Below are 25,859 nucleotides of genomic sequence, written 5' to 3'. Positions count from 1 at the left end.
GCTTGGCTTTGTTTATCCCAAATGTTGCGATTGTTCCCGGGGATCGCTCATTAGTATGTAGATGGCTGCTACATTATTATGCAGATGGCTGCTTGTATCGATGCTGTCTGGGCTTTTGCAGAGGTTAATACATAGTAACTTGCACCTGCTAGTTTCTGCCTGTGTTGGCTGAATTTCCCTTCAGCCTTTGCTGTTCTCCATTTTAAATCGGGACTTGGCCAACCCAGGTGGCTACAGCGCATTTGAGCTTGCGCTCCGAATTATTCTGACCCCCTCCCCAACCTGCCATGACACAAACTGCCCACTGCGTGAACTGCCTGAGCCAAAAAACGGCAATGTCCAAATTCCGGCACAATCTCAGTCCCGTACCTGGAATGAATCTCGGGACAAAAATGGAAAAGAAGAAGCTCATAAAATTTGTACAATGGAATAAATGTGTCCCTGTAACAAGGAATAAAAAGTTAATCAGAGGAATCAGTAAAATGTAAAATGCGTGGGAAAGGTTTCAATGAATGTGGATAATATTTTGTTTATAAAGTGCTCGCTTTCTTTCTCGGATAAGGATGGAAGAGAAAGGACCCAGTCAGCCTGCAAACACAAAATTGATCTGCAGTTAAATCTTGCTTTATACCTCAAAGTCACAGTTGACAACTGAATTGTAAAGTGGAACGAGTGAGTTATTTTATGCCACATGATTTTTGCTTTAAGTCATAATGGAACAATATGACAACTGGCTTACAGTGATGTAACGTACAAAATAATACTGGCCTGTCACTCATTACTATATTGAACAGTGAACCAAATTGTTTCTTTTATTGGAATCTTAATTGTTGTTCGGATCATTCACACTTTCAAATATATGTAAATTAAACAATAAAGGCAAAAATGAATTCCTTTATTAACATTGGTAATTAGGAGTCATTAGTCCTGTTTACTGAATCGATAAAATATTTTAATTTTCATCCACATCCTTCGTTACTAACAAAGCATGATGTCCTTCTGTGGAGGACAGGAAAATAACTTTAATCAGATTTATCAATGGAGTGAAGTCACGCTATCATGTCTTTGTACAATTTTTAAAATATAAATTTAGAGTACCCAATTATTTTTTCCAATTAAGGGGCAATTTAACATGGCCAATCCATCTATTCTGCACATATTTGCGTTGTGGGGATGAAACTGGGACACTTTCACACACAGACACTGGGAGAATGTGCAAACTCCACACAGATGGTGACCCGGGGCCGGGATTGAACCCGGGTCCTCAGCACCGGAGACCACAGTGCTAACCACTGCGCCACCGTGCTGCGCTTTGTACAATTTTTTAACATTAATTGGAGGGATGTGGACTTCACTGGTTAGGCCAGCATTTATTGTCCATCCCTAATTGCCCTTGAGAAGGTGGTGGTGAGCTGCCTTCTTGAATCACTGCGGTCCCTGAGGTGTAGGTAGACCCACAGTGCTGCTGGGGAGGGAGTTCCAGAATTTTGACGCAGCGACAGTGAAGGTGATATAGGGCACGATTTAACAAAACAAACACTGCATAAAACGCCAGGCATCAGTCGACATGGTGGGAACCCTCGCCGTCAACTGAGCTGGTTAAGTGGCATCTGAGAGCTGAGCACCATCTCCTAGGAAGGGAAATAAGATTTAATTCAGCAACCAGAGTGAATAAGGCACTGTTGATATTCACGTAACTTGTAAAATATTTCTGTGAAACCAAGTAAAAATTTAATCAGCTTTCATTTATTATTAATATTGATTGGCACAAGTTACACCCCTGTGTCTGTAAGTCAAGGGCATTGGTATGTTGGTTGCTTGATTAATGTGTGACAAAGCACTTACAGCCAAGACATTCCTCTTACAATCAGTGGCAATGAGTTCTTATTACAAGTGCATTTTTAATACTTACTAGTGGCCATTGCAAAACCAGGAAATGCTTGCACATGGAACTAAATAATGATCACAGCAGTGACCCCCGCCCTTAATAACTTTAATCAAAGCTGAGTTTCCCTCAAAAAGAGAGTTATCCATATCAAGCTGGTGAGAAAAACAATATAGCACGAGCTGGCACCCAGCCCCCCCAAGCTCCCACCACCACCATTGGTATTCAAGGTGAACCTTTTTACAGAAGCAATTATTCACTTTAGCTTCTGGGAAGCCCTCATGTTATTATTGCTAATTCTTGTTGAAGCCAAAATATCTCTTCAAGAATTAACAAGCATCCGGAGAAAATACATTGATGAGCCAATGCAAAATACCAGACAATTTCACATAATCTGCAGGTTGCCCCACCTTCCACCCACCTTAATCCGATATTAGTTATTACACAAACAGTAAAATCTTATTGTTCACAAGTTTTGACTAGCCGGCACGGCCCAGCTGGCAAGGGATGCACTTGAGCAACCTGGGTTGTCGGCAGCAACACAGGTTGGATGGAAATCATTTTTACTCGTCTCTTTTTTGGAAGGAAGGGGGATCTGGAAATAATTATTCACCCATGAAGATGGTTAAATGGCAACAGCAAAAGTAACGCATCTAACTCTGCCTGAACAGGTTTGCTTGTTCACACTCACTTCTTATTGCGTTTTGTGCGGGAGCCACAAACACTGAGCTAACAGGCAGTCAACATTAAGCCTGATTTTCTCACCGTGTGACAGAGCATTTAATCCACCGATTAAACGTTTGTTCCAACTAATCCATTGCCCTTGCTCAGACATTTTCATTGTCTGTTGTTGACTCATAGGGTTGTATCTCATGCACCCTGCCCCATGTGATTCAGCAAACAAGGATGACAAGAGAAAACAGTGAATGTTTATGGGGACTTTGCCTGTTTAAAAATTCAGTCAGAGTTAGTATGCACCATTCCATATTCCTTTTAGCATATTCCAATTTATTGAAAATTGCACTTTATTGAAATCTATATCTATTTTTTTTTACGTACTTTATTTCCAACATGTGTAAAAAAAAAACATATACAAAAAAGCACTCCACAAACTCACAGTCCACAGTTTGTACAATATTCCCCCCGCAACAGTTTCTCAAACATCTTCATGAACATCCCCCACCTTGTCTCAAAGAACTCCGCTGACTCCCTCAACTCAAATTTAATCTTTTCCAACTGGAGAAAATCGTACAGGTCCCCCAGCCAGGCCGCCATCCCTGGTGGGGTATCCGACCTCCAATTTAGCAAGATACTTCACCGGGCAATTAGAGAGGCGAAGACCACAACATCGGCCCCCGTCCCCTCCAGTAGCTCTGGCACTTCCGGTAGCCCAAAGATCACCTCCATGGAGTCAGGCCTGACCTCCACAATCTTAGATAACATCCCAAATACCACTGCCATTATCTTTCCAGCTTCTCGTAACCCCAGAACGTGTGCACATGATTCGCCGGCCATTGCCCACACTTCTCGCACTCATCAAAGAACGCACTCACCTTTGCCCGGATCATATGTACTGTGTGCACCATCTTGAACTGAATCAAGTTCATCGAAGCACAGGAGAAGGTCGAATTCACCCTACGCACCGCCTCGCACCATAGTCCCCAGCCTATCACCACCAACTCCTCCTCCCATTTGTTCTTGATCCTCACCACTCGCTCCCCCAGTCACCCGAATATATCCCCAATCCTACCCTCTCCCGACTCACCCGGGAGCAGCAATTGCTCTAATAGGGTGTAACCCGACAACCTGGGAAACGTCCTCCACTCCTTTCGCGCAAAGTCCCTCACCTGCAAATATCTAAATTCACTCCCCTCGGCAACTCAAACCTCTCGCACAACTCATCCAAACCTGCAAGCTTCCCTTCCAGGTACAAGTCCCTAGCCCTCACCAGCCCACCTCCCTCTACCTTCCATACATCCCATCCATGTCCCCCGGCTTAAACCTATGGTTTCTGCATAGCGGTGTCAATACTGACAGCCCCTCCAACATCAAATGTCTCTGCAGCTAATTCCACATCCTGACCATTGACTGTACCACCGGGCTCCATGTATATTTCCCCAGAGCGAGTGGCAGCGGAGCTGTCACCACATCCCTCAGACTGGAACCCCTACAGGACTCCTCCTCCATTTGTACATACACTTGCTACCGGCGCTACATACAACAGACACACCCATGCCATAAACTTCGGGCCAAAACAAAGCTAACTAAGATCCCGAATAAATACCTCCACTCCGCCTTCTCTGCATCCATAGAGACAATAACCTTTGGCACCCACCCATTGATGGAGCCATAACCGCATTTAACAGCCTCTTGATGTTACTAGAGAGCTGCCTGCCCTTTTAAAAAAAACATTTGATCTTCAACGACCACCCCTGGCACACATCCCTCCATCCTCCTCACCACTAATTTAGTCAGCACTTTCACATCTATGTTCACAACGAAATGGGCCTATACGGCCCACACTCTAGCGGATCCTTCCCCTTCTTCGTGATTAGCATAATCAGCGCTTATAATCAGTGTTTCTGGCAGCTCTCCCTACTCCAACGCCTCACTAAACAGACCCAACAAATGCAGTGCCAACTCTGCCTCAAACGCCTTATAAAACTTTGCCGGAAAGCCGTCTGGCCTTGAAGCCTTCCCTGACTTCAATCCCCTCCCTCAGCCCCAGACGCTCCTCCAATGCCTGCCTCCTCTCTTCCTCCAACCTTGGAAACTCCAACCCATCTAAAAACCGTCCCAAATCTCCTTCCTCTCCACCCAGCTTGGTCCTGTACAGCTTCTCAAAGTAGCCCCCGCACGTCCATTATTCTTCCCGGCACTCACACCACCTCCCCCTTCTCGGTTCACACTCTTAGAATTTCCCTGGACGCCTTCTGCCTCCGCAGCTGGTGGGTCAGCATATGGCTCGCCTCCTCTCCAGATTTATATTGCACCCCTCTTAACCTCCATAACTGCCCCACCGCCTTTCCCATCATCAACCTATCAACCTGCCCCTGCAATCTCTTCCTCTCCGCCAACAACTCCTTATTCGGAGTCCCAGAGTGTCTTCTCGACTATCTCGTCCAGCAACCGCCCATGCTCCTCTCTCTTCCCCTATCCCTGTATGCCTTGACCATGATATTTGCTCCTCAGACCACGCCTTCAATGCCTCCCAGCCAATGTGGCGCTTGATCCGTAATCTCAATTCCCGCATACTCCACCCCCATCATCCCCACCACCCCCACCAACACCACTCAACTCACCACAATGAAATCAATCCTCAAATCCACCTTATACACATGTGAGAAGAAGGAGTGCTCCCTTCACCCCCCCCCCCCCCCATATGTTCCACGAACCCTGCCAATTCCTCCGCCATCCTCATCCTTCTCATTGACTTGGGGCTCAGCCTATCCACCTTCGGTTCCATCACACAATTAAAGTCTCCACCTTATGTGTTTACCAACTAATGTGTATCGAAGTCTGGAGAGGGGGGCCGTCTTGGGTTAGCCAGTAAACCCTTCACAAAGCCCACATTGTCCCAATTTGGAACATATACATTGACTAGCACCACCGGCAACCTCTCCAGCACCCCACTCACTATCACATATCTTACCCCGGGTCCCGCACTTCCTTGGACACCACAAACCCCGTCCTTTTAGCACACTGGGTTAATCGCTGGCTTTTAAAGCAGACCAAGGCAGGCCAGCAGCCTGGTTCAATTCCCGTACCAGCCTCCCCGCACAGGCGCCGGAATGTGGTGACTAGGGGCTTTTCACAGTAACTTCATTTGAAGCCTACTTGTGACAATAAGCGATTTTCATTTTCTTTTCATTTCATTTCATTTCAACAAAATGGCCTCCCACCACGACTTTGAGTCAAACCCCGTGTGAAATACTTGTCCCATCCATCTCTTCTTCAACCTAACCTAATCCTTCATCCAGAGATGCGTCCATGTAAAAATATCACCTCCGCCTTCAAACTCCTCAGATGTGCAAAAACCCAAGACCTCTCAATCGGCCCATTTAACCCATTTTCCATGTTGTGATTCTTACCGGAGGCTTACGCCTGCACTCTCCTCTACTGTCCGCCATCATCCCTCTCCAGTTCTATATCCTTTAATACCGCCCTGAACCGGGCCCATCCAAGATGGCCACCCTCTCCGCCCATGACCACACTCAGTCTCCATCTCTGCCACATTGCAATTCCTCCCCAGCCTGACCATCTCTCATGCCTCCTCCCCCACCTCACCTCCGTTCACCAGCAGTACCTGCCAGCGAGGCAGCTCTGGCTCAAAGGACCCCCGTTCACACACACACACCCCTGCCCCTCCCTCCCCAATCCTTCCTTAGTCTGTGCAAATGGCCCCCCTACCCACCTGAATGTCCCTCAGCTGGCAACCCCACCCAGCAGGCCCCACCATACACACCCCTTACCTGTAAAGAAAAAAAACCCAAATCATAAATTGCCCCCTCCAAAAAGAAAAACAGCACAAACGTTGCGAGGGGGGTGGGGGGGTTTATCACCCCCTTACAAACTTATAACATACAGAAGGGGGAAAAAAAAACACACTCCATAATAGCCATAACATCCAACTTTTGCAGATGTAGCACCTCCAGCTCGCACTAACTCTTAGTTCTCCCTTAGTTTATGGTTCCTTATAACGTCATTGGCCTCTTCTGATGTTTCAAAATAATACCCCCGGCCTTCAAATATGACCCACAGTTTTGACGGGTACAGCACCCCAAACCGAATCTTCCTTCAGTACAACACCGCCTTGGCCCTGTTAATTCCTCTTCGCCAGCTCCGCACCAATGTCCGGACAGGATTCCCATCCCACTCACAGTCTCGCTTCTCCCTGGCCCACCGCAGGATCTTCTCCTTTTCCACGAACTTGTGCAACCCCACAATCACTGCCCGCGGAGGCTCCTCCGTTCTCGGCTTCTGCCTTTGAGACCTGTGGGCCGTGTTCACCTCTGGGGCTTTGTCCAGCACCTTCTCCTGTACCAACCCAGCCAGCATCCTCCACACATGTTTTGTTCCTTTCACACCTTCTGGCAGACCCCCAATTCGCAGGTTCTGCCGCCTGGACCTGTTCTCCTGCTCCTTCACCTTCACTCACAGTGACTTGCACAGATCGCCCAGGATCCCCACCCCCGCCAGGGACATGATTTGATCGCTCTTGTCGGACAACACCATCTCCACCTTGCATATCGTCTCCCCTTGTACCTCAAGGCACTTCTCTACCTCGTCCATCGATCCTCACAGAGGTGCTATTGCTCCCTCAATGGCTTTTGTCCATTCATCATGCACCTCCTTCCTTTGCAGACAAAATTCTTCTTTGATGAACTGCTCCAACTGCGGCCTCTCCCACTGGCAAGACCCTCCCTCCTCCGCCATTCTCGCAATTGTTGCTGTGCCACAGATCCCCTCCACTTCCTTAGCCAGATCTGTAACTGTTTTTTGCCGGGTCTGGTAGCAAGCAGACTTGTCAATCTTCGGGAGAACCTCTCCCTCTACACTGCGTTCCTGCTGGATCTACCCCATTAACGGGTATACAGTGGCCAAACCAACACCTTCGAGCTGGAGCTGCCCTTCGTGTGACCACTCAGCACATGGCCACGTCCGGAAGTCCGAAATCTTTATTTTAATGCTCAAAACAATATGAACATTCCATTAGAAACTGGTTTGTGCAGCATTCCATAACATAAAAGATCATGTTTAATCAGCAATGCTCCCATACAATTTCCTGTCCATTGGTTTTACTGCCAGGAGCCTTAAGACAAAAATTAATTTTAGATCAAGTGAAAGAAAGTGAACCAATTCCATCTGCTCGTCAGACTTCTTTCACATATTTTGTATTCATGATGTGATGCAGTATTTTTGCTAATTTGTAACACCCATCTTAGTGTGTTATTAGTTATTACATTAACAGTCATAAAAATGTATTGTTCAGTTTTGACTAGTTTCAGTTTCTGGACAAGCTGCTCTGTAATCTCCATTTCTGGGTTCCAATAAGACAATTCAGGACTGTTCATACTGTGGTGGGTGAGGTCTCTGCTGTGTTGCAAACCTTGGCAGGGAATTGGTAATTTACTGATGTTTTAAAAAAAAACACAATTTCTATATAATTGAGCAATGAAACAGGCAGCTTCAACATGTCAGCGACAATGATGTTTTGGTTTATGTATCACTGAAAAGCTTTGCCAATAACCTTTATGGCAAGGTTACTCCTTCAAATCAAAACTACAGGGCCAGTTTTTATAATAGGGGTTCTAAACCACCTAGTGATGCTATCTATTTTCAAAGAAACAAGCAGCGGGATTCTCCGTCGGTGGAATCCTCTGCCCCGCCGGCAGCGCACCCACGCGTTTCCCGATGGCGTGGGGTGGCCCACAATGGCAAACCCCATTGACCGGCTGGCGGGACGGAGGATCCCGCTGCCGGCAAGAGCGCGCCACGCCAGAAAACGTGTCTGGCAGGACGGGGAATTCCACCCAAGCTATTTCTTAATGCATCAAAGTAAGCAGGTAAAATCTTTACTGACAAGGAAATGGTATAATCTAACACCTGAGGCTATTAGATTAGTTTTATAGGCACTGAATCTAACTTGAACACCATAATGAGTGCAAGGCAACTGGCATGTGTGAAACTAATCATATTCAGTGTGTGGCGCACTTGAAGCATAAATAGTTTGTGTTTCCTATGTTAATTTTGTAAGGGCAATGAAGCTTCCACACCGAGTAGGTTGAAACATAAACTTGCTTTATTTTACAATTACTGTTATATACACCTCCGGTAGTTATCTACTGGGTCTGCACTAGTCGGTGCCTTACTGGTCGACTCTATTTATACAGCCAAGTATTGTTAAGGGCCCCTTATCGGGGGAGCTCGTATTCTGCAAGACCCACGGGGTAGTTAATCATCCCTACCCCGTAAGACCTGTGCAGGTTATAACAGTTAGCTTTAAGGATTTTAGAAAGAGGAAATGATTCAATGCATTAGAATTCTGTTTCCATTAGGTGTGCTTGTACATTTGGAGTTGATCATTAAAAAAATTATTTCCATGGACATATGAAGTGAATACACTAGATTTTACATCAAACCCGATTTTATACTTCTATGTTTTACTCAGCTGCAGTGAAGCCTGAGTGATTACGAAACAACCTTAAGAGGAAATGACAATGTGGTGGAGAGTAAATTACAGTAACATCTAAATGGTCTGCCAGGAGAACAGTTTAATGGTCATGATAACATTTAGCAAGAGCACTGTGATTGCAGCCAACACAGCAACTGGCGCACTCAGCGGAATTTTGTTTTGTTTAGACCTATTATTGTAATTAACTGGATACATGTATAATTGAGCAGGGGTAGCTGATTCTGAATTCAAAACGTTTAAGTGAAAGATGATATTTTAATTGGCATGAAGGGGAATCCATTGGACGGGTTTTCTGAGGTTTTCAACAGGCTGTTTGAATTGAAAATGCGAATGACTGCACAACCCATAGTTGTCTCAATTGGAACGCATGCAAAGTCATGGAGATTATGTTTAATTGCTATGATAAACAGGTCAATTGGCCCTTTCTAAATATTTCCTACGTGGCATTTTGGAAAGTAGATATTTTAAAGGTTGTGTGAAATGGTGGTGTGGAATCTAGGCAATGCAACTTATTGTAATGGCAAGTTCTGCACGGCCTTGTCACTGTAAGGATGAACAGGGGATAAGATTAGTCTTCCTTCGCAAAGGTGACTGGAAAATTGAAGGGACAGTGATCCACCCCTTGTCTTCTCATCCAAGCAGCCTTTCACATTTTCTGGCAAGATCTGAAGCAAAACTCAATTGGCAACAATGGGGAGCGGTTCAACTCTTCACCCTTTCAATTCGAAGGGCGGGTATGCGAAGAAAATTAATTAAAGTAGATCCTTTTAGCTGGGTAGGAGGAAAGGAAAGAACCTGTTACGAATGGAAACCATGAGCGGATATGAATGGAGCCTGCTGAAGCAGGCAAGATTGCACGCAGGCCCGAAGAATCGTGCGGGAGGCCACATATCTGTCTGCTGGGGCTGGCAAGGGTCTGAAACGGGAACACATCCGCTATTAATGGGAAGGCAACTCAGCTTTTAATGAGCCACTTGAACCCAATTATCTCTGAGCCCAGCGGGATTTAATGGCTCAGGGATTAAGTCGCGGAAAGGAGATCAGGGCCTCCTTCCAGAAAGTTTATGAGACTATTACCTGGAATGGGCAGGTTGTTTTATGAGGGAAGATTGGACAGGCTAGGTCTCTATATGCTGGAGTTTAGATGAGTAAGAGGTGACTTAAAACATACAAAATCCTGAGGATTCTTGATTAGCTGGATGTGGAGAGGGTTTTCCTCTTGTAGGAGAATCTTGAACCAGGGGTCACTGTTTAAAAATAAAGGAATTACCCAATTAAGAGAGAGCTGAGGAGACTTTTTTTCTCACAGTGGGATCGTGAATCTTTGGAGCCCTGTCCTCAAAAGGCGGTGGAAGCAGAGTCTTTGAATATTTTTAAGACAGAGGCGGATAATTACTTGATGAGTAATGGGGCGAACGGGTTCAGGGATTAGGCAAGAATTTGGAGAAATTAGATCAGCCATGATGTTATTGAATGGCAGTGCAGCCTCGAGGGGCCGAGTGGCCAACTCCTCCTAATTCGTCAGTTCTCCTACTGACAAGCGAAACCCCTGCCAGCACAACAAAATTCCGCCATGTATCCCCATTTCACAGTACACTATCAGGTGGTTATCTGCATTGACAGTAAATAATTTTTAAAATGAGCCCTCGTTCCACGATTGAAATTCTTGTGGCTCTACACTGCTAGCAGCTGGCAACCTTTGGCATCTTCTCAGGAATGCTGCAGCTGCCAGAATGCCTGAAGTGGCAGCACGTAAATACTCCCTTTAAAGTTACGATAATGATCCATAAATTACCACTAGGAAATGGTTTTGGAACATTGGTCTTATCCAGTTTAAAGTGATCGCTGCTACGCGTCTGATACTCTAATCAAGCTCAATGTCACAAAAGTCCAACGGCCCTACTTCATGGCAATCTGAAACAGTTTTAAAGTCATTCCTGCTGGGGCAGCTCGGCTTCGCAGTGGTTGGCACTGCTGCCGAACGATGCTGAGGACCCAAGTTCGACCATGGCTCCGGGTCGTTGTCCATGTGACGTTTGAACGTCCTCCCCGGTCCTACAGGTAGGTGGATTGGCCTGGTTAAATTGCCCCTTAATTGGAAAAAAAAAGTAATTCCTGCCAATTGCACCAAAGTTAATGCCGTTTTAAAAACGTTTCATTTCAAAATAATTTGCAGTTTCTATCTTCCTTCGAGGATGTTGTAATTTAGCACAGTGGTTAGCACTGCTGCTTCACAGCGCCAAGGTCCCAGGTTCAATTCCCGGCTTTGGTCACTGTCTGAACGGAGTCTGCACGTTCTCCCTGTGTCTGCGTGGGTTTCCTCCCACAAGTCCCGAAAGACGTGCTGTTAGGTAATTTGGACATTCTGAATTCTCCCACCGTGTACCCGAACAGTCGCTGGTATGTGGCGACTGTGGGATTTTCACAGTAACTTCATTGCAGTGTTGATGTAAGCCTTGTGACAATAAAGATTATTATTATTATAAATTTTTAGGTTGCTCTTCAATTTGCTTGTTAAACTCACTGAATGACATGCTGGCCTGGACTAGATTTCTTCTTAGCAGCAATGTTCCAGGGGTGGCTTTCTGCCACCTCTCTGACACCACCAGACCTTAACCTGGGCTGATGGTCTGAATATCCATGTCCGGCTGGACTCCTGCCAAAAGTGAGGTCGCCAGTGCCACTGAGCAATGCTGAATTACAGCGCCTCAGATGTTGAAAGTCAGAAATGAAAAAGAACTTATGGAGACTTTTAGCTTGATTCAGGATATTAAATTCAGTGAACGACCGCAACTTGCACACTTTTTTGCCTCAAAGCGAGACGTGCTTCATTGTTTGATCGGCTTGTCACACAGTGTCAAATTGTTAACCTTTGGAAAGCTAATTTGTGTTTTGCTTTTTAATTCCTTTTTTATTTACAGCCAACACGATCTTCTTCTGAAAGTATTACCTCTAGACCTGGTTCTAGCATACCTGGTTCACCTGGCCACACAATTTATGTGAGTAACTCGGATACCTTTCTTTGCTTTTGAATTCGGTCAGCGGGATTCTCCCTTCCGGGGACTAAGTCCTCATGCCGGCGGGAGAACTTGCATCAACCACTCCGGAGTCAACAGGCCCTGAAAGTGCAAAATTCTCCGCACTTCCGGGGGCTAGGTGAATGGCGGAGGGGTTGGCGCCACCCCAGCCGTCGCCGAAAGGACTGCGCGAGTTCGTGCATGCGCCGAAGGGCCGCATGCCGCAGAACGGCCGGCGTATTTTGCCGCATGCACGGGGGGTTCTCTTCCCAGCTGGCCATGGCGGAGCCCTACAGGGGCTCAGAATCGCCGGGGGCTGGCGTGAATCCCGCCCCCGCCGGTTGCCGAATTCTCCACCACCGGAGATTTGGCGGGGGCGGGAATCGCGCCGCGCCGGTTGGTGGGCCCCCCCCCGCGATTCTCCGGCCGCTAAAATTACCTTACCGGCGGGACAAGGTGGCGCGGGCGGGCTCCGGGGTCCTGGGGGGGGCGCAGGGCGATCTGGCCCCGGGGGGTGCCCCCACGGTGGCCTGGCCCACGATTGGGGCCCACCGATCAACGGGCGGGCCTGTGCCGTGGGGGCACGCTTTCCCTTCCGCCTTCGCCACGGTCTCCACCATGGCGGAGGCGGAAGAGACTCCCTCCACTGCGTATGGGCGGGAATGCCGTCAGCAGCCGCTGACGTTCCCGCGCATGCGCCGCCCGGAGATGTCGTTTCCGCGCCAGCTGGCGGGGCACCAAAGGCCTTTTCCGCCAGCTGGCGGGGCGGAAATTCGTCCGGCGCGAGCTTAGCCCCTTAAGGTTGGGGCTCGGCCCCCAAAGATGCGGAGCATTCCGCACCTTTGGGGCGGCGCGATGCCCGACTGATTTGCGCCGTTTTGTCGCCAGTCAGCGGACATCGCGCCTTTTCCGGAGAATTTCGCCCCTTGTGACTTTGAGGTAAAGAGTTCTACCAACTAAGCCAAGGTTGGTGTGAAAAGTAAAGATGAAAAAAATTACAAGATAATTTACCAGACAACAAGTTAAAAAGCAGTTACACAATGTGGATGCAGTATTGAGGCTGCAATTTCATTTGATTTGTATCATTAGCACATTTGATTTTTAATGTTGTTTCTGTCTTTACTGGCAGTAATATTATGGCAAAATGTTGCTAGTTTGGCATGTTTTCATGAGGCTCTGCTTTCCTGAAGGCAAGTTGCCAATGAGTGGAAAAGAAACAATGCTTGGTGGATATATGGGAAAATAGCAGTGCATTTAGCTGTTAACATACGCTTTTATTTCCAATCTCCCAGCCATGGACTTGACATCACTTCAACTCCTGAGAGTGGTCTTCTCAGGCTGGGATTGGCCTGAATGCGAGTGTTTAGGGTGGAGTAGATAGAGTTTCACTTTGCACTGACCCTTTTCCAAACTGATCTATGATGGTTTAATGCTGATACCATCAAGTAAAATACACTCAAAAAACATAAAACAAAAACATTAGGTTATTCCATTTAAAACTGCGATGTCCATTACTGCTGCTTTAGACATGGGGTGACTATTACCTCGTGCCTTCAACTGAGGTTGAGAAATGTGACTATGTACCTATCGCTGCTTAAGTTATGTTGTGCTTGTATGTTTTGTTTTTCCAGGCAAAAGTGGACAATGAGATTCTTGACTACAAGGACCTGGCTGCCATCCCCAAAGTTAAGGCCATTTATGACATTGAACGCCCTGACCTAATCACTTATGAGCCATATTTTGGCGCTACCTTTGAGGATAGACATGAGCGTCATAGCATGGCAGAGGTACAGTACAACTAACTGCTCTTAATATGTCACTTTCCGACACACTCACCCATTGTCCTGTATTTGTTCCATTAAACATTTTTGGGGTCAGTTTTCAAATCTGGGGTATCTCGATGTTCTCTCCACCTGTCATACGATGATCCATTTTTATGGTTGGGGCTCACTTCAATATAGGATGTAAACTGCGAGCACAAATTGTGCTGCTCCTGGACGGTTTGTCCTTTTGTGGGGTAGGAAGGCTGACGTGGCACAGACTGAACTGCACCTGCAGCAACCCCATAAATGGGTAGGCCTAACACGCATGGGGCTAACATGGTAAATTGAAGCGTAAACAATGCTTACCAAGCAGCAAATAGTTGAACTTAATGGAGCCGCTAAGGTTTAAGGGTCTCAGAAATAATGAAGTAAAAGTCATTGCCAGACCTTCCTCCAGCTTAACCTGACTGTAATTTATGGTCCATTTACTTACTGCTGCACATGGCTACCTCCTGACCTTTACCACCCAGGGTTCGTGGGCGGGTTTCGGAAGCAGCAATGGCCGTGCAGGTGCTACATGGCCGATTTTTTTTTTGAATGCAGTTTTTGTCCCTTACTGCCCTGTGCACACATGAGCGGTAAGAAGACAATAATCAGCTTCCTTTATATCTCACACTCATTAAGCAACGAGAAAACAGAGGTTTAATATAAATGTTGTTAAATATGTGCCAACGAAAGGGGGATCTCTATATTTTAAAGCTATGCACTTGAAATCATAGAGCAGGAAAGGGATCAGTAGTATAGACTGACACTCCATGCCGAATGTTAAAAGCTGATTCTTTGTCGACAGTCTCAATACGCAAGAAGTGACAACGGCTCGCTTGTCCAAAGTGAAATTGTAAGTTGGTGATAAATAACTGTTTTACACAAGAACCCTTGTGCATTGAAGCTTGATTAACCTTCTCCGGTTTCTGAGATGAATAGGTATGGTCAATAGAAATCTGCAGGAAGCTGGGGGTAAACTCTGGACAACATTTCCACCCCCACATTCTCATCTAAAACTTAGGCACAAACTAACTAACAATTGAAATTGGCCTTTTTTCATTACGGCTTAATTGGCCACTTGAAATTAAAGGGGAGTTGCAGATTTTTGTGAGTCCCATCACAGAGATGAAGCACCTTTCTACTGACCCTGCCAACAGGATTAACACATAATTGAAACAAAGGCGTGATTTTTAAGAATGTTTTTTAAATCCTGCTGGGGAGTTTCCTCGTGAAACAACACATGAGGGAGCTATCCCTACTGTCAAAACGGTCTCATTTTTAAAGCAATTTTTAAACCCTTTTTAAAATCTAATTCCTATTGTTGTTTAACCCTCCAAATCATGGCTTGTGCTGTACACCTGCCATTGCGACTTCCCCAGGGGGCAGTCGGAGTGCAGTGGGGCCGGTTTAGCTCACTTGGCTAAACAACTAGTTTGTGATGCACAGCAAGGTCAGCAGCATGGGTTTTTTCCCATACCGGCTGAGGTTATTCATGAAGACCCTGCATTCTCAACCTTATCTCTCGCCTGAGGTGTGATGATCCTCAGATTAAATCACCACCAGTCAGCTCTCCCCCTCAAAGGGGAAAGCTGCCTATGGTCTTTTGGGTTTATAGCGAGTTAACATTTAATATATGCTCATAAATAATCACTCACTTCCATTATAATACTTCACAATCAGTTTCATAATCTACCTCCAAGCTTTTGAAATAGGCTAAAACATTTTCATTATAAAAACTCAATTGCTGCATGATCTACCTTGTTACAATGCATGCTCTACAAAACAGGCCCAAAGTGACTTGTAATTGAATGGGGATAACTAGAGCTTCTACCATTCTTAACTAAATCTATTGAAAGTTGTGTGCTGAGATTCTTAGTCTGTGGAAAATACACGTTGTGATTGGCATGCAGCTTCGACACATTATAATGTCGGAGGGAGGAGCTGAGTACCTGTGGCGGCTGTTTGCAGTGACATAGGTGCATTTGTGTAAATTTCCTCTGCTTATTCTTTCTACCATAGAAACTTGGAAAATGTACATTGCAGAAGGAGGCCGTTCAGTGCATCATTTCTGTGACGACTGAAATATATCTATTTAGACTAATTATTCTTTCCAACTCTTGGTCTGTTGCCCTGTAGATTACACCATGTCAAGTACATATCCAAATATTTCTTAAACGTGATAAGGGTTTCTATCTCCCTTTCAAGAAGTGGGTTCAAGATTTTAATGCACCAGGTTAAAGAAGTCTCCTCAATTCCCCTCTAATTCTTCTGCCAATATCCTTAAATCTCCGTCCCCTGGTAACTGATCTCTCTGTTAAGGGAAATATGTCCTTCCTATCCATTCTATGTAGGCCATACATAATGTCATATACCCAGGGGATACACTAGAAGCAAACTTTCCTCTTAAACATCCTCGAGTTTCACTCGCTGGAAGTGCCATGGACAAAGTTTACTCCACAGTCTTTAAGTTTAGCCACAGTCTGTGGATGAGATATCATTTGACCCTCTGGCTTACGTTAAGATCCTGGACCAGACCCCAACATTTGTTAGGATACCGGACATGAACCCAAATATTTTTATAAATTTGCAAAACTATGAGGAAAGGATACTTCACTCCAGGAGTTATTCCACTGACAAATAGGTATCTTTTATATTAAAACAAACTTTATTATTCACACAGGATTAAACTACATTAACATCACAGAAAGATAGCGTACAATTAACAGTCAAACAATTCTTGACAATCAAAGCAAAAACTTTAACTTCTTACTGATACCTTCTCTATCTCCAATTTTAAAAAGCCTATCACAGGTTAAAGGCCACTTATAAATGAAGTTAGCAAACACAGGGTTACTTAATGTACACTTGAATAGAGATTTATTGGAAATACTGCTTGAAGAGAGAGATCCTTTCAGGAAACTGCCAGCAAGTTCTGCTGTCTTTTGGCAGACTGAAACTAAACTACCTGCTACAGACCTGGCTCCTCCCATTAATCACATCATCTCTATTCCACTAACTGGGCTATGACCATCTTACTAAGGCTAATCTAAACCCCAGGGAAACCTCTTTCTATAAAATAGCCCTATATAGATAAATGATATAAACAGTTTGAATGAATGATGATCTCACTTTTACAACATCTGAATTGCACATTTTATAGCCATGGAGTCTGGATATCTTAACCTAGATTACTGCAACAGGTATATATATATATATGTATATATTTACTACAATCTATATAAAAATTTCCAACATTCATGACACTTACCGCTTTTATGATGCACAATCCTCTATCCATAAGCAGTGGCTGCAGTTCCCTCACACAATCACTAAGGGAACTGGAACCTCCTACTACCTGTCAGTCTTCATAAAATGTTACATCCACCTAAAGCCATTTGCTGCCAGCACAGAAATACAGAACATGATCTGTTTCTCTGTTGTGACAGTTATAGCTGCATTTACGACCAGCACGAACACAGATAGCAGTCGCAACATTTATGGCAGAATTGTAATGTAAATGAGATGTTCCTATTGACTCAAGAGGGGCAGTAAATCACCTCAAGAAGCATCTTCTCCCTAACAGCTGTTTCTGACCATTGATCATCATTGTATCTGGCCCATTGCATCTTTACATGCCAGTGATGTGGTTTTCCACTTGATTCTTTCTATACACTTTTATCAGCCATCAGAGAAATTCTGCAATCAGAAGTCAAAGACTGGCTCCTCCAACATGTGCACACGATTTAAGATCATTGGGAAAAAGCCAGAGGGGAGAGGAATATACTTTTTTTTAACCCGGTGAATTGTTATGATTTGGAATGCATTGCCCAAAAGAGTGGTGGGAACAGATTCAATAAAAGCATTCAAGAGTGAAGTGGATATGTGTAATGGAAGGAAAGATTTGCAGTGCTGTGAAAAAAGAGCAAGAGAATGGAATTAATTAGATAGCTCTTTCAAAGAGCCAGAACTGGGCACTATGGGCCAAATGGCCTCCATTTAACCTGAATGATCTGATTATTCTAAATGATTACGATATCAGGGATGTCCAAACTGTGCAACAGTGCACCTGCGACATTTTATGGAACCACTTCAAATAGAAGCAGTTCTGTAATATACTCCCAACATTGGTCACTCTTCTTAAATGTGGAGATGCCGGCGTTGGACTGGGGTGAGCACAGTAAGAAGTCGTACAACACCAGGTTAAAGTCCAACAGGTTTGTTTCAAATCACTAGCTTTCGGAGCACTGCTCCTTCACCTGAGGAAGGAGCAGTGCTCCGAAAGCTAGTGATTTAAAACAAACTTGTTGGAACTTCTTACTGTACTCTTCTTAAAGAATGGTCAAAAATATTTATCCTGCTGTGTTAACTTATCTGCTTCAGCTATGTCTTTGTCATATATACCAGTAACAGAAATACAGTGAACAAAGTGCACTTTCCTCTTGAAACTGCAAGATTCCCTCATTTTATATCAATACTGCTATTTAAAGTGATGAGGTGCTAGTTACCCAGGAGTCTCTTTAAGAACAGGACCTAGACTAAATTAATCCCAACAGTAACGGACTAAGACAATGGCAGATTTACACTGAAATTGGAAAGCCTGATGCTGACATCACAGAACCAAATATGGGACCCAAACTCCTTGACGTCAATGGCAGCAAGAATTCACATTTCTATAGGCCAGAATAATGGAAGCGCTCGGTGTAGGAAAGAAGCTTTTCCTCGCTGGAAATACAGCTGGTCCAATTCAGCCCATAATCAACTGATATCCATTTCAGCCCCTAATCAGCAGTGACATAATTGACAAAATAAAAAAAGATAAAGGTTGATGATTCTCCACTTGACCAATGCTCCCCAGGAGCCTTGTGGAAATGCTAAAGTGTTTTGAAATGGACTTTGTTGCATTTAAATTTATGTGTTCCAAAGATGAAGCAGGTTTTTTTTACATGATCCTTGTATTACTCAAAATGCACAGCGCAGTGTCATTAGGCACACGTATTAGTGCAGAAGATCAAAGCTCTTCAGAATATCAGACAGCAAGGCATAAGGATTGTCCTTGCAGAGTTAATTTGCCATCGACATGTCAGTATGTAGCTCCATGAGTACCACATGATCTCTGTGCTTCACCAAAGTCATTATGCTCCATGTGAAAGTTTTAATAATGAGCGTTGGAAAACTAGTCAATTGTAGGGGCAATCGTAGCTCAGCTAAGTCCTGTTCATTCCGCATCAAATGTCGAGCTTCAACAAGATTTATTAGATAGCGATCATGATTGGGAACTTTGGCTGATCTTTATTTTTCCTATTTTCTGCCAAGGAAGCTGAGGCCAGTTGTAACACTCTGCTGCCAACATGAGCTCAGCTGGCTGAGCACGAATTGAAGCCAGTGAACCTCCTGCTTTATGGCTTAGTGTTACACACAGCAGAGCCTTCATGTACTGAATCATCAGGGTGGGTGCAAGCAGCGCTTAATCATTGGACCAAAAATTTAGGTTTCAAATGCTGCATGTTCTAACAGGAATTTCAGGTGAGAGCAGAACTGAAGGGAAACCAGTTTGCGATTATGCTCCACGTCAAAACCTCCTCTTGCATCTCTCCATTGTAAATCCCCTCTTGTAGAGAGGTTGAAGAAGGAGATGAAAAGTTATTTTATGTGTTGAAATTCTTGCAGGTAAATGAGCTTTCATGTTCGCTTCGCAATTTTGGTGGCCTACCAAAGAACATTTTTATTTAACACATCGTGCTGGTCTGAGCATATGTTCAATGACCTGGCAATGTAGCTCTGATTCTAAGGACGAAGATACATTGGGAGCATTAATAAAGTTCTAACTATATTTGATAAAGTTATAATGAAAGTATGTATTAATTAACAATATACCTGCAAGATACAACTTTAGTTCTTTTCATTAACAAGAGAGAGAGAACATAGGTACTAGTTTATTGTTCATCAGGGAGGAAATGTTTTCAGGAGTGTTCTTGTATTTATTCAAAATATCCCACCTATGTTCATACTAAAATCTATCATAAAAAGACTTTTTATACAATATGGGAGATTTCCAGGTTATTTAATTCTTTGTCCAATTTGTCTACTTTGGTGGCAACTGTGATGAATGTAGGTATTTCAGATATATTGTATTATAGGTATTTGGTGCAGTAAGGATTAAAAGCCGGGTTAGTGTGTATGACTGCTGCAGTAGTGTTTTTAAAGAATCCTGGTTTGAAAGGTTTTGGATGCTATGAGTTCAATTAGGGCATCGTAAAATTTTGGCAAATGGAGTATTGTTTGATTAAGGGGGTTCCCTGTAGAGTAAATTAGATACATTGATGGGATTTACCGACCACCCCACTACGTGTTTTTTGGTGGCAGAGGCAGCCCACCAGTGGGATCTACTGACCCTGCCATTGCCAACGGGATTTCTCAGTGACAGAACCCCTCTTGACTGGGAAACCCGTGCGCTGGCGTGGGACCGGAATTTCCAGCCATCTTGAGGAGCGGGCAAGTCTTGCCCATTGTGTTTCAGCTTGGTAAAATTATGTAATTAATGGGAGGAGCTAAGGTACCAGGTAATTGGCAGAAAAGCAGTTTAATTGAGTTTTATATTGAATTCAGTTAAAGATGTGTCTAGACAGATTAGCAGTTTCTTTTCAAGCAGTTCAGAATTGTGTGATTAGAAGGTGAGCTGAAGCAAGCTGAGAAGCAGATTGTGAAGCAATACAGCCAAAATCGCTGCATGGTTCTGCCAGGATTCAGGTCTTTCCTTTTAAATAGTTTCAAATAACACCCCTATAAAGCAGGTATTTCTGAGTGTCAACTGTATTTCAAAGAGGATTGAGAACTGAGATTTTCTTTTGTTGTTTGAATGGGAATAAAGATAGCAGTTAAGGGTTATTGCATTACTATGTTGATTAACATTGTTTAGGGGATAATTTTAAACTATTTTCTTGTGTGATGTTAAATATAGTTTAATACTGTGAGAGTAATAACATTTATTTTAAAATACCATATCCCTATTTTTCGTGAAATAACTCCTGGAGCGAGGTATCCTTTCCTCACCGTCTTACAAAATTAAAATAAAATATTGGTGTTTCTGTCCAGTATCCTAGCCACTGTTGAGGTCGGGTCTGGGATCATAATACATCACTGAGATAGAGAGAGAAAGAGAGAGAGAGATAGAGAGGAGTTTGCATCTCATATCTTGGAGAAAACCTGTTCATTGTAATGTGGACAATAACTTCAGACCAGCTATGGAGATGGTCCAAACCAAGAAAAAGGCACATTACTCGTCAAATACTGCATACTTTCCAAGAAATGTGTTTTGACGTGATCCCCTTTACTAAACTAAAACGATCAAATTACACAGTTAATCGAGAAAACTATCGCTGTGTGCACTGTCCATAGTTGCAGCTCAGTTTGCATTTTCATAATATTTTATTCTGGCTGTTAAGTATCTGCTTGCCTTATCTCATGCATTTTGATGTACTTTGGCCTCCAGTATTGCTGGTTTGCATTATTGCATGAATGTCGACATCTTGTTTATTGTAATGTAGCATTTTTTCATCCCAAAGTGTCTATGTTTCAAAAATATATCCTCCAGAAACATATTGAGAGGTTCTTGGTGAGTCATTTTCTGAGAGACACGATCAGTTTCTATATGATGTTACCAGGAAAATAGTTTTACATGTTTGTTTTTTTCTTTTTAATATCTCACAGTCGCCAAGGACACTTTCCCCCACACCTTCCACCGAGGTCAGTAAATTCCTTCGTATTCAGTTCTCAGCTCTTCTTCGTGGTCTTCATTTGCTTCATGCAAGGGTGTAGGCTTCAGTGGACCAGTAGAATTGGGACGTTGGTCCGAACAGTTCTTCCCGGATGCTGAAGCAAAGCACATTGCATTGTAGCCAAATGTAACCCTCTCCCACTTTACAATCTTATGGTAGAGATGCTGTAAATCATGAAATGCTGGAAATGCACAACAGCATCTGAAAGGGAAAAGACAGGGTAATATTTTTCCGAAAGGTGGATGATAATGAAGGGTTGCAACTCAATGGTTTTATCTGCCTTTTGCCTTTCAAATGCTGGCACTCCAGAAATTTACTGTTGCCTTGTTTTTCAGGACAACTTCCCTAATTAAAACAGGCTCTCAGGAGGTCTTTGTTGTAATTAGTATTTTAACATTGCATTATAATCGCTGTGTGTAACTGTGAAAATGTTATCCTTTGTTGTAAGATTTCTAAAACAAAGCTGACATTGCTAGTGACGGCTGAATGTCTTTTTGAGTTTGTGTGACATTTTGAGTCTTCACTAGTGAGCGTGTTTAATAAAACAAATATAGAAGGAACTAAACCATTAAACAAATACCCATTAACAACAAGATATCCATTAATTAGAACACCAAATTCCTTACAGTGATATGCATTCTAATTTTTATTTCACAGTGCTTGTTTGTATCGGGTACTTTCACTGATGTGAAATATATTACATTGTGAAAGTAGCAATGTAGTGTTATTACCTTGTTTGGGGCTCTATCAATAGCCAATGGGAGTGAAGGTCCTTGCTTGAACTATCCCAAAGAATTATTCGTTTAGCGCCACTGTGATTTTTAAATTTTCTCTATTTTTATAACCAAACAGTACCAATTTTTGCTCAGAGCATTCATGAATCCTGGACGTTCATATTCTTAAAATGTAATGTTCGCAAAGCTGTATAATATCCAACTGTTGAGGAACTGTATGATTATTGACTCTTTTTTAAAAAATCTCCTCTTTTTAGCTCCCCTCCCTAATGATATGCAGCAGTTAGAATCAATTCTGAGAGAGCACATAAAACGCTGTCACCATTTTTACCATTCTCCGTTCAATATTCTCACATGCAACATATGTGGGGGGGTGATTCTCCCAAATAGAGCCCAAGTGTTCGCACCGTCGTGAACGTCGTCGCGATTCACGACGGCGCGAAACGGGCCCGGGGACGACCAAATCTGTCCCCCACAGGGAGTCAGAACGGCGCTAGAGCGGTTCACGCCGCTCCAGCCTCCCTTCCCGGCGCATGAGCAGCTGGGCCGCGCCAACCTGCGCATGCGCGGGGGACTTCTTTAACGCTCCGGCCCCGACCCAACATGCGTCGGTGTTCAGGGCCCGGCCGCGCCAGAACATAGGCCTTGGGGGAAAAGGCCGGCCCGCCGATCGGTGGGCCCCAATCGTGGGCCAGACCCCATCGGAGGACCCTCCCTGGGGATGGAGCCTCCCTCCCTCCACAGGCTGCCCCCCGACAGCGACCAGGGGTGAATGGCGCCGGCGGGACCCCGCGGCCGGCGCCGTGCCAAACGTGCTGGCGCAAATGGCGCCGATTCTCCGCACCTCGGAGAATCGCACGCCCGCGTTGGGGCGTCGTCGCACGGTTGCGGCGATTCTCTGGCCCGACACGGGGCTCGGCGAATCGCCCCCATAATGTTGGGGGCTCACCATCTGGGCCTCCGAGGCACAATGGCATCCCCTAAACGATGGGCACTTTGAGTTGAGCCGTGGAAATGACAACTCAATGGAACATTCTTGAAGTGTTGTCACTGTTGTAGTGTAGGGTAAAGTGGCAGGCAATTTATAAACAGCAAGGTGCTGCTAACAGTAAGTTGCATCATGTTTACCCTTCAAGCTTTCCTTCTTCCTTTCCCCATGTGAAAGAAAGTGAGCTTCACCTGGTGACCCCTGGAAGGTTGGGGGGGGGGGGGGGGGGTTCACATGGATGAGTCCACACACTATCATTCTGGTGCTGCACATTGTACCTGAGGGACTTCTTTAAGTATGTTCAGGATCATGTACACGCACTGAGCTGTCGCTGCCATTGGCTATTTCACAGGTTTCTATAATTGATCAGTGGTTTTCATGACTAAATTACAGTTATTCTCATTCCATATTGACAGATCTGTGAAATCTATACCAAGTGCCACATAAAATTGATTATTTTCACATCTTTAATCAATCAGGTCATACCACCACACACACGCAGAGGATAATTAGTCCTAATGCAGACATGATCAATGATAAGGATAGATAGCACAATCAAATACTTGGTTTAATCAATGAAGAACATTACCAGATGTGCTCACACAATCAGCAATTGATCTGTGCCCTTGAGGAAGTAATTTTTTCTTCCTTTCACTGTCTCAGGTATACACACTGCATCAGTCTTACTCCGCTACCTTTGAGTCAAAAATATACTCTGAGGATTTTAAAGAAGGGACCCAAGAAAGCTGGTTTTAAGTCTTTATTCCCCTTCCCCCCGCTCCACCACCCTCAAAAACTCTCTTCCAAAGCCATTGAATCTCACAATCGACCTCTGCTCCCAGCTTTACTAACTCTGCATACTCGTTGTCAACCTCCCTGCTTCGTAATGTCGCTAAGCTATATGATAGATGCTATTGCTGTTTGTGGCTTTTCTCTCAAAAAATGAGTCATTCTGAGTTAGTTTTGAATAAAGTTTTTTTTTTACTTGGTGTGTTTTCCTGTCTGACCAAGAGAGTGCACTCTAGTTATTGTGCAATGTACTTCCACTTTTCACTGGAGTAAAATAACAACGGCTTCTAACAAACCTGGAACAAATGCTGTATTTCTTGGAGCTTCCTACCTCTCTGCAATGTTGACCAGAAATTCAGCTCATAAAGAAGTTAAGGGAGTATTGAGGGGCCATTATTTTTCCTGACTTATCCAAGCCAATGTTAATGGAGTATTATTGACTTTGAAGTGAAAAAGTTCCACTAGGTTGAGCAGGGGGGCGGGGGCGGGGGGGGGGGGGGGGGGGGGCAAAAGGGATAACTGTAGCTTTAAAAGTATTGAAAAACAGATTTTCAATTAAAATAATATTTGATGTGTTTGTCAGTCTGTTTGGAGACCTCATTGGCCAAATGGAGATTTTAATCAAAATAATGGCAAAAGTAAACTTAGCAACACATCGGTCTACTTGCTTTACTTTTCCAGTGTAGTCTCTCATCATTTGGGACAGATGTGAGAACTGAAGGAGTAACATTGGCTATAGTATTCGGTGAAGATTATCACAGCTGGCAACAGAACCAGAGCTTTGTGATAATAAAATTGCATGATTCTCTGAAACAACATTTGTTTGGAACGCCCAAGCATCTGGGACTTGTTGCACATTTCAAATACGAGCTTAATGTTTCCAGATGACTTGTACCTAAATTGTGAAAAATGAATATGACAGTTTGGCAAAGTCACAATGATATTAGGGCCTATAATTAATTGTGAATTTTTTCATGAACTGTTTACTGTTTTCCTTATCACTCACACTTGTCAAAAGCATTTGTTAACAAATTAAATTTAATATCTGTGGGCATGCCAGCCTAGGAAATTGGGAAAAACACCATAGAATCCTTACAATGCAGAAGCAGGCCATTCGGCCCATCCAGTCTGCACCGAACCTCCGAAAGAGCACTCTACCCAGGTCCACTCCCCGCCAACCCCACTCTATCCGAGTAATTTCACAACCTAACCTGCACATTCCTGGACGCTAAGGGGCAATTGACCCTGATTTGAAAAGTGTTTTGCTTTCCCCAGTTGCTGCTCAAGCTCATTTTCATATCGCCTTATGCCCAAATCTGCCATGGGCCAGCGCAATCAAGCAAGACTGTAAAACTCAGGGCTGGCACGGTGGTGCACTGGTTAGCACGGCTGCCTCACGGCACCGAGGACCCGGTTTCGATCCCGGCCCCGGGTCATTGTCCGTGTGGAGTTTGCACATTCTCGCTGTGTCTGCGTGGGTTTCACCCCCACAATCCAAAGATGTGCAGGGTAGGTGGATTGGCCACGCTAAATTGCTCCTTAATTGGAAAAAAAAAAATTGGGTACTCTAAATTTATAAAACAAAGATGGCAAAACTCATTTTTAATAAAATTTTGCTTAAAAAATGTTCCTTGATTCATTTAAGAGTGGTAACGTGTTAAAGTTTTA

The 25,859-nt window shown here is 44.2% G+C and overlaps 1 protein-coding gene across 3 annotated transcripts in view; it reads left to right on the top strand.

Moving 5' to 3' along the window:
• ablim1b (actin binding LIM protein 1b) overlaps positions 1-25,859 on the top strand; it is a 521,461-nt gene that overhangs the window by 430,327 nt on the left and 65,275 nt on the right. For all 3 annotated transcript variants that reach the window (XM_072479453.1, XM_072479452.1, XM_072479451.1), the window contains 4 exons: positions 12,002-12,079; positions 13,729-13,884; positions 14,711-14,758; positions 21,613-21,648. In XM_072479453.1, the coding sequence (XP_072335554.1) occupies positions 12,002-12,079; positions 13,729-13,884; positions 14,711-14,758; positions 21,613-21,648 (318 nt within the window). The remainder of the gene's footprint in view (positions 1-12,001; positions 12,080-13,728; positions 13,885-14,710; positions 14,759-21,612; positions 21,649-25,859) is intronic.

This window comes from Scyliorhinus torazame, chromosome 16 (genome assembly GCF_047496885.1).
Source record: "Scyliorhinus torazame isolate Kashiwa2021f chromosome 16, sScyTor2.1, whole genome shotgun sequence".
NCBI lineage: Eukaryota > Metazoa > Chordata > Chondrichthyes > Carcharhiniformes > Scyliorhinidae > Scyliorhinus > Scyliorhinus torazame.
This window is presented reverse-complemented; position numbering and strand designations above follow the sequence as displayed.